Source organism: Diplotaxodon limnothrissa, linkage group LG7 (genome assembly GCF_057381915.1).
Source record: "Diplotaxodon limnothrissa isolate DT_005_m linkage group LG7, D_limnothrissa_male_GT1.1, whole genome shotgun sequence".
Lineage (NCBI taxonomy): Eukaryota > Metazoa > Chordata > Actinopteri > Cichliformes > Cichlidae > Diplotaxodon > Diplotaxodon limnothrissa.
The window spans coordinates 33,654,464-33,666,834 of NC_140602.1; the positions used below are offsets into that span (position 1 = coordinate 33,654,464).

At 38.4% G+C, this 12,371-nt stretch overlaps 1 protein-coding gene across 1 annotated transcript; it reads left to right on the forward strand.

The window, feature by feature from the left end:
- The first annotated feature begins 2,044 nt into the window (after positions 1 to 2,044).
- On the forward strand, positions 2,045 to 3,292 carry LOC146628631 (E3 ubiquitin/ISG15 ligase TRIM25-like). Its single transcript, XM_085357958.1, has one exon. It carries the CDS (start codon positions 2,045 to 2,047, stop codon positions 3,290 to 3,292), a length of 1,248 nt encoding a protein of 415 aa, XP_085214084.1.
- Positions 3,293 to 12,371: the final 9,079 nt, after the last annotated feature.

Below are 12,371 nucleotides of genomic sequence, written 5' to 3' on the forward strand. Positions count from 1 at the left end.
TGCCATTCAAATGTTATTTGAACATGTCTTAGTGTTGACATAATTTATCACAGCTATTGTCCACATATATAGCTGCAGAACCAGTCAAAGGTTGAATACAGTCATAGTGGGGAACACTATTTAATTTTCTTTTTCAGTTATTTTCCATGTTTTATACCAGGAGTATAAAAATGACCCCATTACTAAAGAACAACATGTGGAGCTTTTTATGCCATACTGTGCAGAAAAGTATCCCTACTACCAAATATGCTACGTTTGGGATAAATCAAAAGTCCACTAAGAGGAAAATTAAACCACAAATGAACCTTTATGAGTGATCAAGATGATTAGAAATTTCCCTTTAAACTATCTCTCTACCACCATTGATGTTCTGTTAGGAAATTTACTTGTTTAGAACAAATTTGCAGAAGCTTGTTTTATGTATTATTATTATAATTAAACTTGACCAAACCAATGATTGGTACTGTATCTGTTAGGGTGTTGGGGTTTACTTAATATCTGTGAATCAGGGTTTTGTTTCCTCATTTGTAAACTAATATTTGTTTGTGTTCATGCTTACCCTTCTCTCCAGTGTTTCTTTTTCTGCTTTTGCTTTTGCTTTGCTGATTTGTGTTTCTTTTCTCCGTTCTAATTATTTCATATTTCATAAACCTTGCCTGTGGATTTCTGATTTGTATACTCGGGACAATTTCCCTCTATTATTATTGTCTGCCTGGCTCTTATTGATTGATTTGCACTGGTGTTTTTCCTAGTTAGCTTATAACTTTTGGGCCTTTTTATCTTTTTAGTAATTCACATCATCTGAGTGCTGGAAATACTTATTCTTTTTGTTCTTTTCAGCCTTTTCTTCCACATTGGGTTCTCATTTTGCAAAAACATGGGGTACACCTGTACTAAAACATTAAGACTGAGTAAATTAGGTTTGCTCAATTTAATGTAACTTTAGGTTTTAAAGTTATTTGTTTGTGAAAATACTGCTGATGTAAATAATATACAGTGCACAGTTATTGTTGCTGTGGGAAACCTGACTAGGGATTTGGTTTTCTTTAACATAAATAAAATTTGTACTATTTGAATGCATATAATCTTTTTTTTCTGTTTGTGTTCCTGTTGATGTTCATTAAAGTGTTTCGAGAGGGTAAAAGCTGTGAATTAAAAACAGCAGGAGAGCAAATGTGCATCGGTAAGGCCTGATTAACTTTGAAGGTGATTTAAGTAGTTAAAGGCATTAAATATGTACATTAAATGAATAAACATCCAACATGACACAGACGTGGAGGATTCCTCGACAATTAGATGTTTTATCAGGTTCGTCCAGAGAGAAGAAAGTATCTTAATGCTGAAATAAAGGACGTGATTGACAATGGGACTGCAGAGCCATCTAGTTCTAGCTCAGTGTTTGCTTTCAGATAATATAATAATATAACTTATACTTTTAAAGGCCACTTTGAAGAAGATATAACATTTAAAAGATGAAGTAAAATGTTAATATTTTGAAAATGAATGGATGCATAAATGAATGAATGAATTGTGTTGGTGAACAAAATCGCGGATAGCAAATTTTAAGTGAAAATAATGAATTGTGAGGTACAAGTGTACCTCACCCACACAATAACTGCTAGTTCTATAAGTTTGGAAGTGGCATCTGTTCAGTCATAAGACTAATCTTTAATCCTCTTTAACTCATGATACAATGAAATTGGTGCAGTTCAGTCACAGATAAGCTAAGTTGCTAAGCTTATTGTGCTCTTACTCTCAAACACACACTCTTGACAAACTTTGACCTTTGTTTGATGAGGAAGGAATTAGCCCCTCCCCCCTCATTCCTGTTATATAGAAAAGTCAGTCCCATTCATTTCAGGTGTTTTCTGTTCCTGCCCTGATCACAGATCTGCAAGTTTAAAGATGAGTGTAACCGGCATGCTGTGCTCTGACATGCCAGTCAGTGCGTGTTAGAAGCTGAAATGAAATAACTGCAGCTCAGCCCTGTTTTTCTGGTAAGATGAAAGTGAAACTATTTCACAATCGCATTCTCAGAGGTGAAATGACGCAGCGAGGAGCCCAGATAAACCAGGACAAACTCTGCTGTTTGATCTGTTTGGATCTCCTGAAGGATCCGGTAACTATTCCCTGTGGACACAACTACTGTATGAACTGTATTCAAAACCACTGGGATGAAGAGGATCGGAAGAACATCCACAGCTGTCCTCAGTGCAGACAGACATTTGCACCGAGGCCTGCTCTGGGGAAAAACACCATGTTGGCAGAATTAGTGGAGGACCTGAAGAAGACTGGACAAACTGCTCCTGCTACTCACCGCTATGCTGGACCTGAAGATGTGAGCTGTGATGTCTGCACTGAGAGAAAGCTGAAAGCTGTCAAGTCCTGTCTGCAGTGTCTGGTCTCTTACTGTGAGCAGCACCTCCAGCCTCACTATGAATCCCCCGCCTTTAGGAAACACAAGCTGGTGGACCCCTCCCAGAAGCTTCAGGACAATATCTGCTCTCATCACAATGAAGCTATGAAGATTTTCTGTCGCACTGATCAGCAGTGTATCTGTTATCTGTGCTCCATGGATGAACATAAAGGCCACGACACAGTTTCAGCTGCAAAAGAAATGAGTGAGAAGCAGAGAGAGCTCGAGGTGTGTCAGGAGAAAATCCAGCAGAGAATTAAGGACCAAGATAAACACATGTGGGTTCTTCAGCAGAAAATGAAGGCCATCAGTCAATCTGCAGATAAAGCTGTAAGGGACAGTGAGATAATCTTCACAGAGCTTATCTGCCTCCTAGAAAAAATAAGGTCTGATTTAAAGCAGCAGATCAGATCTAAGCAAAAAAAGGAGGTGAGTCGACTTACAGAGATTCAAGAAAAGTTGAAGCAGGAGACTGTTGATCTACAACAGAAGAAATCTGAGTTGGAACAACTCTGTCACATGCAGGATTACATCACCTTTCTACAAAAGTATCCCTCACAGCCAAGCTTGACTTTCAGTGAGAAGCCACCCAGCATCAGTATTCACCCTCTGTGTAACTTTGATGATGTGACAGCTTCTCTGTCAGAAATCAGGGAAAAGACGCAGGACATACTCAAAGGACAATGGACCAAGCTATCAGCAACAGTGAGTGACTGTGATCAGTCACCGTCACAAAGAGAACACACAACTAGAGAGGAATTCTTAAACTATTCACAACATATCACACTGGTTCCAAACACAGAAAGTGAGATTTTAATATCTGCTAGCAAGAAAAAAGCACTACAAAAACATAGTACACAAACAAATTTCTTTTAATAACCTGCTGATGTTAGCACAATTAGGATCTCCTGAAAGAAAAAAAATGAGACATTTTTTTTCTTTCAGGAGATCCTAATTGTGCTGGCCAGTGTTACTGGGAGGTGACGTGGTCTAGGACTGTTGCAGTAGCAGTCACAAACACAAACAGACTACCAGTTTATGGATTTGGGAATGATGACACATCTTGGGCGCTATATAGTATAAGAGATAAATTTGAATTTAGACATGACAATATCAGGACTCACATCTCCACGTGTCAGTCCTCCACTATTGGAGTGTATCTGGACCACAGTGCAGGTACTCTGTCCTTCTACAGTGTTTCTGACGACATGACTCTCCTCCACAGAGTGCAGGCAACATTCACTCAGCCGCTCTATGCAGGATTTTTTGTTGGTTATGGATCTGTAGTTGAGCTCAAGTAGACCGCAGTCATTAGATGAGATTGTAAAGATTAGTTTCTTATTTTGGACTAATTAAGTTTTTGTTAAACACACTCACTTATGTCATCTTGAAGTTTATAAATTGGATGTAAACTGTAAAATATGATAACATAGAAACGTGATTTTCTAGTGCTAGCCCCCCTGCTCCACAGCTCTCCGTCTCTAATTAAAAATATTACACTGATTAAAGTTTACTGTTAAGAATGGGAAAGGGCATCTGTATACAGCGTGGTTGGATTCAATTGAAATGACACTTCTAATCACTTTTATATATGCATTTCCTTTATTTAAGTTCAAAATATGATGGTGCCCTAAAATAAAAAGAGCTCTGAAAATTTCTGGTCAAACTGAAATGTAAACACAGGAATAACAAACTCCCTAAATATGTGAATTTCATCCATCAGTCCATTCAGAGCTGCAAGTCTGTCACAGGGCAAGCAGTAGGGTACATCACCATCACCAATCACATGTATGACTGAGTTTTCATTTTAAATAACATTCTAACTAATTCTAACTATTGGAAGATATAAAGGTCTTTGTCATAGCCATCATGGAAGACACTGTCACCGATATCTGCAGTTATAAGAGAGATATGCGTTTTTGGTATCTTACATTATTTTGTTCATATTTCATTGATTTGTACATATATTTCTTTTGACAAAGCAGTGTTTAAGGTTTATAAATGCATGTTTGTGTCTTGACCTGAGTGCAACCACTGAAATAAGCAGCAGCCTGCGTTTAAATAGAGCAGTACTGTTTGCACCCTCTTGATGTCACTGCATGACTGCATTTGTCTCTCTCAGCTTTGCTTTCATTATAATTCTCACTTCAGTGAAGAATCAGCGCCACCAGTGAGAACAGCCAGCATTATTAATATTTTCACATATATTACTGCATCTTTTTGTGATTGAGAGGTTTAAAGATTTTTTAGTAGTAGTTTAACTTTGCAAGCTTTGACATGTTTGGTATATGTTTAACTACGACAATAACGTTATTAAATTATTCTTTCACAACATTTTCCAGTCACAATCACTTCTCCATTAGAGGTTCAACCTTCAAATATATATATTTTTTGTTGTTTATTGTTTTTTGTTTTTTTATCTTAATTGAAATGAGAATTGCAATAGTGACAAACATAAAAACTGATGTTTTCTGGGGACACAAACTATTTATAAGACTTACAAAACTTCAATGCTGTACTGCTGCATAGACGTTTTCTGATTGTTTTCTTCATTTATTTATTCTGCTAATGTCTTTCAAACTAGAGTTGACTTTACTAATTTTATTTATCTACCTGTTAATATTATTACCATTGTTGTTGTTGTTGTTGTTGTTGTTACAGGATTCTTGCCTCCTTTTCATTCCAGTCTATGGTAAAAAACAAAAACACTTTTTTTAATGGTTCTGTTTCTGTTCATTATATGTTTTATATATCATTATATTGTCTCCTTTATCTTTTATCTATGACACATATTCCAAAATGTTTTAATGTATACGCTTTTATTTTCAGCAATTTTTAAGCAAAACTGCAATTATCTGTGTTCCTTTGGGTTTTAAGTACATGCCTGATGTTTTCGGCTGCAGTACACTGTAAGACATGATTGACTGCAAAACTTTAGTATGTTGTGATTAGAAAACTTAAATTAAAATAAAAATAATTACCTTAAAATTAAAGCTTGTAATGTCAAAAAAATATGCATACTGAATATTTCCAGAGTCATAAATACAGCTCACCTCAGGAAGGCGCCAGTGACTAAAAAAACAAAACAAAAACTAAAAATTGTAGGGGAAGTAGACTGACAAATTTATGATAGCAGATATGCTATGCTTGTATCATCAGTACAGTCAACTGACTGGCCTGAAACCTACATTTATTCAAGGGAAAAATAAGTGAAATACATAACAAAATGTGTAACTGATTTTACAGCAAGGAATACAGAAAATGTTTTGCTGTAGACACACTGTGGAATGAGGTTAATCGTGACTGTAATGCTGCATTATGTGCATATTCTTTTATTACCACGATATGATAAATGCAGACTATAAAGTGCATTAAAAGCACTATTACAGCTGTATGCCTGGTATATATTTTCAAAGAAACAATCTGTTCAACCAACCTTTAAAATAACGTTTTTAAAAAGAGCAACCGCAACATTAAAGCTTTGCTTTGGCCTTCAAAGGTATCAAATAAGTTGAGAGAACAATCCTGTATGAATGACCAGGCTGCATCAGACTTTTAAAAGTTGAAATTTGATTCAATTCATCTCTACAACCAATCAAATTACCGCTGTAACTACGTCAACAGCATGTTAAATCATCTTTTTTTGGCCGCTATCTCTCAGTCTCTCTGTCAAATCTGCATCAGTTCCACATCAGAGGCCTCCAGGCGGACGCAGATAATGCTCTCCATATTTACAGTGGCAGGAGGATTGGGAGGTTTTTGACTAGATCCCATTTGTGTGAACCTATTAGTGCAGAGCGCTCTGAGCTCCCTCTGATACGCCTCTGAGATTAGGCAATGGTATTACTGTAAGAGGATCGACTCGCCTCGAGGTGAGGGCCGAATATACAGAGAGAGAGAGCGAGAGGAACACACACAAAGACGGGAACATGCTCACACAGATAGGACCACACACTCCCCAGGAAAAGAAAAAAAAAATCAGGATCTGGCAGTGAGAGCGGAAAAAAGAGAGGGAGGAACACACACACACACACACACACACATTTTAAAATAATGAACTGAAACCAAGGGCCCGCACTGATAACAAGGTGCATGATGATCCTCAATTTTAAGATGCTAAATTTCCAGTGATCACTCTCCTGAACACTGATAAGTGTGACTGAGCAACTATTTGGAGGAGGAGATCTAACATGATTGTCTCAATATCAGCTAAATCTAATCAGTCACATGCACGCTGCAGGTTTAATCTGCAATTAAGCTTATGGCACTTTTAATATCCTAAAACTGAAATAAAGAAAATAAGACTGGTATATGTTTAAATCTTTACATAAAGGTATGTATTTCTGTCAGGCATTAATTAGAACCCTTACCTTGTTTTGTTCGTTCTCGCCTTATTTACAACGTTTTGCAGTTTATTTTGTGGGGAACTAATACTATGTAAAAAAAACAATACATCAAATGTACAAATGCTAAACAAACTCAGTCATACCCCAATTACACATCTACTGTAATTCGATACTGCATTCAGTATAATAAGATAAAAAAAAAACTGCTAAACTACTATATGTACACATAGCAAGTTATATCATGATAATGAAGCAAAGCACTGAACTAAAAAAAAAAGTACTTATCAAATCTTTTACATTGTTTTAATTTATCACGGCATCATTTTATGCTCATTAGAGAGGAAATTTTAATCTGAAGTCAAGCCACATGTTTCATTCCCTGAATGCTTTTGGAGTTGGAGCAACTTCCTTTTAACTGTCTTGAAAACAGGTACTGACATACAATACTTGGCTACATGAAATACTACATGAAAGCATGGGGAATATGAAGAGTGAATCATGTCCTGACCTCCTCCCTAGACCTATTTGGGCTACTAAGATTGGTCAGTGACATGACATTTCCAAACCTGTAGGGGGTGTAGGGTGCCAAGTACCTGACGTGATGTGGCTGAAGTCCCCGGTATGCTTTCTTAATGTGCAACAAATGTTTCTCTAATGAATTAAAACAATGTAATTCTAGGGTTTTGTTATATTGATTTTTGGTTGTGGTTCTGATTTTGTTTTTCTATTCTCCCCAGTGTTTCCTCTGCGCCTGTGTTATATTGAGTGTGTCTTCTTGTCTCTGGGTTTAAGATGTGAATTTTAGTTGCTTCCTGTTTTATTTCAAAAGTTGTTTTACATCTTGTATCTTGTTTTGGGTTTTGCTTCCTTTATGTCTGACTGGAAACACTTATGCTCACCTGATTTCTATCTAGATTTCCATCTATCCACTGATAGATATTGAGTCTTGCAACTTTTAGCTTGAGATTAATTTATTTCTCCTTGCACCACTTTGTAGAAAACTGATGAAACATGTTGCATTGGAATCGAGTTTGATAGCAGTGCAGATTTGCTGCAGTCATTTGCCCCGAGGTTCCTGCCTCCTATAGAAATATTTTGAGTAGAATGTCCAGAAGCCCCTTGTGGGCTTGTGTGGTGAAACCAGTCTAACAACGCTATATTTTTTATTAGATTGAATATTTGATCTATGATGTCCAGTGTTTGACAATATTTGTTTAAAAATAATAAAAAAAATTATCATTTATAGTTTTGTCAAATTTTTTACAAGGCATTGCACTGTTAGTGTGACTGTTTTCACTGCTTTCACAGTCTGTTTACGATCCAGCAAACCAGTTTATACGACTTTCTGCAGTGAATTGATGGGCCAAGGGCTACATGGTTATATTGGACACTGATAAAATGCCCACCTCCTCATCACGTATCTGTTATTTTATGCAAAGCCTGTAACCGTCACATAAACTAGCTGCAATCCAGTGAAATAACAATCAAATATTAGCATAGAAAGACACATGGCTGGAGTAGCCAGAAGTTCATAAAGGAGCCACATTCTCTGTATGCGCTGATAAAAAAAAGGTGCTCTTTGTGGTGATCAAAATGAAACAGCTAATCAAATATTGTTTTAAGTACCTAAACCAGGGGCTTGTAAAATATTTCATGAGTCATTGCCTTCTTAGGAAGCAAGTATCGTTTCCGAGGTTGGCCTGGAGAAATGAACACATCTAACACTAGGTGGTTTTCACACAGACACTGCAGCACAAAACTTGGACATGATCTTACAGAGCTGTAAAGAAAACAACTGTGAGAAACCAACTGTGGCAACTGTCAAATAACTACAACCACATGACAGGGACACCAGCACAAACTTCATCCAGAATCAAATCACTACTTTGTACCAGCGACACACACCATGTCTCCTCCTTATTACTGGAACGTATAAAAGATCTTTGGGCACAAGAAGCACACAAAGGTGATACCACCCCACCTCCATCCTGATAGAAACAGTGCTTTTCTCCCATCACTCAGAACTCAAAGCATTCTGATACTGTCTTGTTGTTTACCCGCAATCTTCCCTGACATATCTACCATCTTACTTAATTTGAGAAGAAGTGTTTATAATAAGTGAAAAAGTTAATAAGGCTGGAGAAGCCAACAGAAGAATGAAAAATGTTTCTCTCTCCCACTGAAAACATTAAATCCAGATGTACAAAATGAGCTTCCTGTGTTTGTCGTGTAGTGCTCTGTGTATCTCCCTTTGGTCACTCCTTACTCCACCCTTTTATATAAATAGTCCAGTCTTAAGCTGGGCAAACACTGTGCGATTTTTTCAGTCGCATTATTCAGCTCCTGCTCAAACTGCACGACTAAATCGCAGGGGTTAGAAGTTCGTAGGTCACGATCACACGATCACGGGTCTCACACTATACAGCCCGATGCTCTGAGGCAACCTGAGTGCTCACACTGTGCGTCCATAACATGACACAAAGTCTGTCTCTCGCTCTCTTTTTTTTACTGACACAGACACACCACCGCCATCAGCTTTGCTAAATTGCTAATGAAAAACATTGATCAGGCAGCTGTGATTGAGCAGCAATGTCCATCCAACTATTTTCACGGTTGTTGCGGTCGTGATAATTTTGTGAGGCCACATCGAAAAGGCTCGGATGAGCTTGCCAAAGTTATACAAGTTGGGCCTCCATCGCTTGTGTCCAGATCACACACTGCACCGCCGTGCTACTCTGTCTTTTTTACTTCCATTTCTGTGTTTGCACGTGCGCAGTGTGAGAAGTTGTGTTAAACTGGCTCGTGGCACTACTTCAACAGTGCGATACCCTCACGAGGGGCGACCAGGACTTCAAACAGGTTTGATTTTCTTGTGACTATACGATTGCTGATCAGGAGCTGGTTGTGAGGTGTTAATCGCTTCTCATTACCCCATGTATACATGATGCATAATACACGATTAAGGCGAAACTCAGGCCGATCCCCAAAATGGTCATGTGACTGAAAAATCTTCTCTAAATGAGCCAAAAATCATACAGTGTATGCTCAGCTTTACCCTCAGTCTTCGTCACAGCATCAATTATGATTCCCACATTTGTTCCTCAGGTGCAGCCTGGCATTTTTCCTTGCCCTTCACATCTTGTGGATTTACAATGTCACTCTCTGATTTATTTAAGGACTTACATTAAAACTAATGCTTCTAGTCTCCTGTATTTGGGTCCTAACTTTTACATGACACTCATCTGCATTAAACCTGCAGCCAGCTGCATCAATATCACGTTACTGTTATTGACAATCAGCCAGATAACATGCTTCCGGATGTGTGGGCTTAGGCATTTTAACAGTGAAGCTGTCATACTAGACATTAAAGAGTGCATTAGGCACATTTTCAGAATTTTCTTCAACTTCCATGCTCATTCTGTTTGTTAACAAATATTTTTATTAAAAGTTCATGCTTGTGGGTTACAGCAAGCATTTGTTACAACTTTTCTTTGTTTTGCCATCGATTCACCTCTATCTGGACATTGCATCCAGGTAATACCTGAAACCCAGAAATATGGTAACATCAGTGAAAAGTACTGAAAAAGAAATTAGCAAACAGGATATAAATAAGCCAAAATCTTATGTAAACTGCATTTTCAAAAAGCCACCCATGTTAAAAAGGAAACATAAAAATAACAGAAGCTTTCTAAGTCTCTTCTTTGTTATTATCAGTAGAAATTATAGTTAAAACTAAAATTCCACAAAATGCTACTACTACATGCTCATACTACATAATACTAGTATGGAGGATTTTTCCATGTGGTATCCTCAAGTGTGGATATCTCATTCAACACTCGCTCCTTTTAATTTTGGCTTTTCTGTGAGACGGTGAGAGACTGAGAATTTCAGTCAGGAAGAGGATGGTTGACGAGGAGGGAGTCACAGCCACCCACCTCACCCTCCACCCCACCGGCAAGAGGAGAGAGCAGCGTGTCATAATTTATGACTTAAAAAGCATGAATTTTTCAGCGCACAGTGGCAGGGATGGCACTTCATGTTTACGGCAATCATTTCCTTAGTGAATGATTCATGTGGATGTGGCGCTTATGAATCTTTCAGGGAACAAACAGAAACACTGATGCTCAGAGCTTTAAACTCCTTCGTTGGTTGCTGCCTCAACAGCCAAACTGTGTCTGGGAATCGAAGAAACGGTGACATGAGCGTGGGAATGAAAACAAAAAAGATCCCGTTTCATCTTAAGGTTCTTGTATGCTTCTCTTTTTTTCTGAGCATATTTAAAAGACACTCTTCGATATTTTAGCACTCTTCGAAGGAAGCTTGTGACCATAGGTGACCATGTATCCCTCCAAATGCTGTCGAAACTCTGCCAGAGGTGCGAGGTGAAGATCTCGTGGACCGGGGCCTCTGTCACTTTACGTTGTCTCGTCGTATACGTGTAGGCGCCTCAGGTCTGTCCAGCATCCTACTCTGCCACCTGATCCAACTCTAAAGTCAGGACCTGTTCCCCAGCCAGCCTCCTGCAGGTGGTGTGCCCATGTCCCTTTTTCAGGTTGTTCCCAGCAGGGCCCCATGGACTAAGGCCCGGCCACAAGGCACTCACCTTCAGGCACCCTCAGGCCTGGGCCATGGTGACCCTATCCTGGGCAGGGTGAACTGTTCCCTAGGTTCCCTGTCACTGACACGGCTTTCTAAATCGCTCTTTGTCTGGTTCCTCACCCAGGACTAATTTGCCATGGAACACCCTACCAGGGTGCAAAAAACCCCATGACAACATAGCCCCTGGGATCCCTGGGACACACAAACCCATCCGCCATGATAAGGTATTGGATGACAGAAGAAATATTTGTGTAGCTGATAAATTGCATTGCATACTATTTCATATTCTCTCACATAATTTTGTAGATCCTTCAAATAGCTATACCTCAAAATTAATTGTCTTATCTTATAAAAAATCCAAATCCAAAACAAGTACAAGGGCCCAAAAAGACTCACATTTAGTCCTCTAATGCTATACATCACTCAGCTGCAACAATCCAGGCTACTGTTAGCTTACAAATTTTAAAAAGTTATAAAATGTTTTGCAATATTTTTCTTTGTTTCTGATACGACTGTAACTTTAGGTTGCACAGCTGAAAAAACCCTTTATATAAACTCCAACACTATATTGTGCTCATCATATAGCACTGTACTACAGTGCTATATCAATAAGCAGAATATTAGCCATCTTTAAGATCTTTTGGATTCCTCTTTAAATATTTGCTACTCTGCAGTTCCTTTAACAGCCAGCAGATGCTTTTCCCTAGCTGAGTGGAAAAAATGGTGGCAACCTCAGGGGCTGATAAAACAAGCCAAGAAGAAGTTCCAAAAAACTGCAGTTCCTCTGAAGCTGACTCTGAAAGCAATTCTCCATAGACCTTTATAGTAAATATAAATCATTTTATAGCCTGGTACAAAAAGCAGTATTTTTTGTCTCTCTTAATGACTAATGTGGGAGGGTAATATTTTTTTTACCTTAGTTAGTATTATTATTGGCCTGGCCCCTTGAGTGGCAAGTGGTTGCCAATAGGCCTGCTAGCTGTCTGCTAGGCCTCACCTCTGTTAATTTA

Bases quoted from the DNA above. Each gene is read 5' to 3' on its own strand.
- LOC146628631 (XM_085357958.1), top strand. From the start codon at position 2,045: ATGACGCAGCGAGGAGCCCAGATAAACCAGGACAAACTCTGCTGTTTG.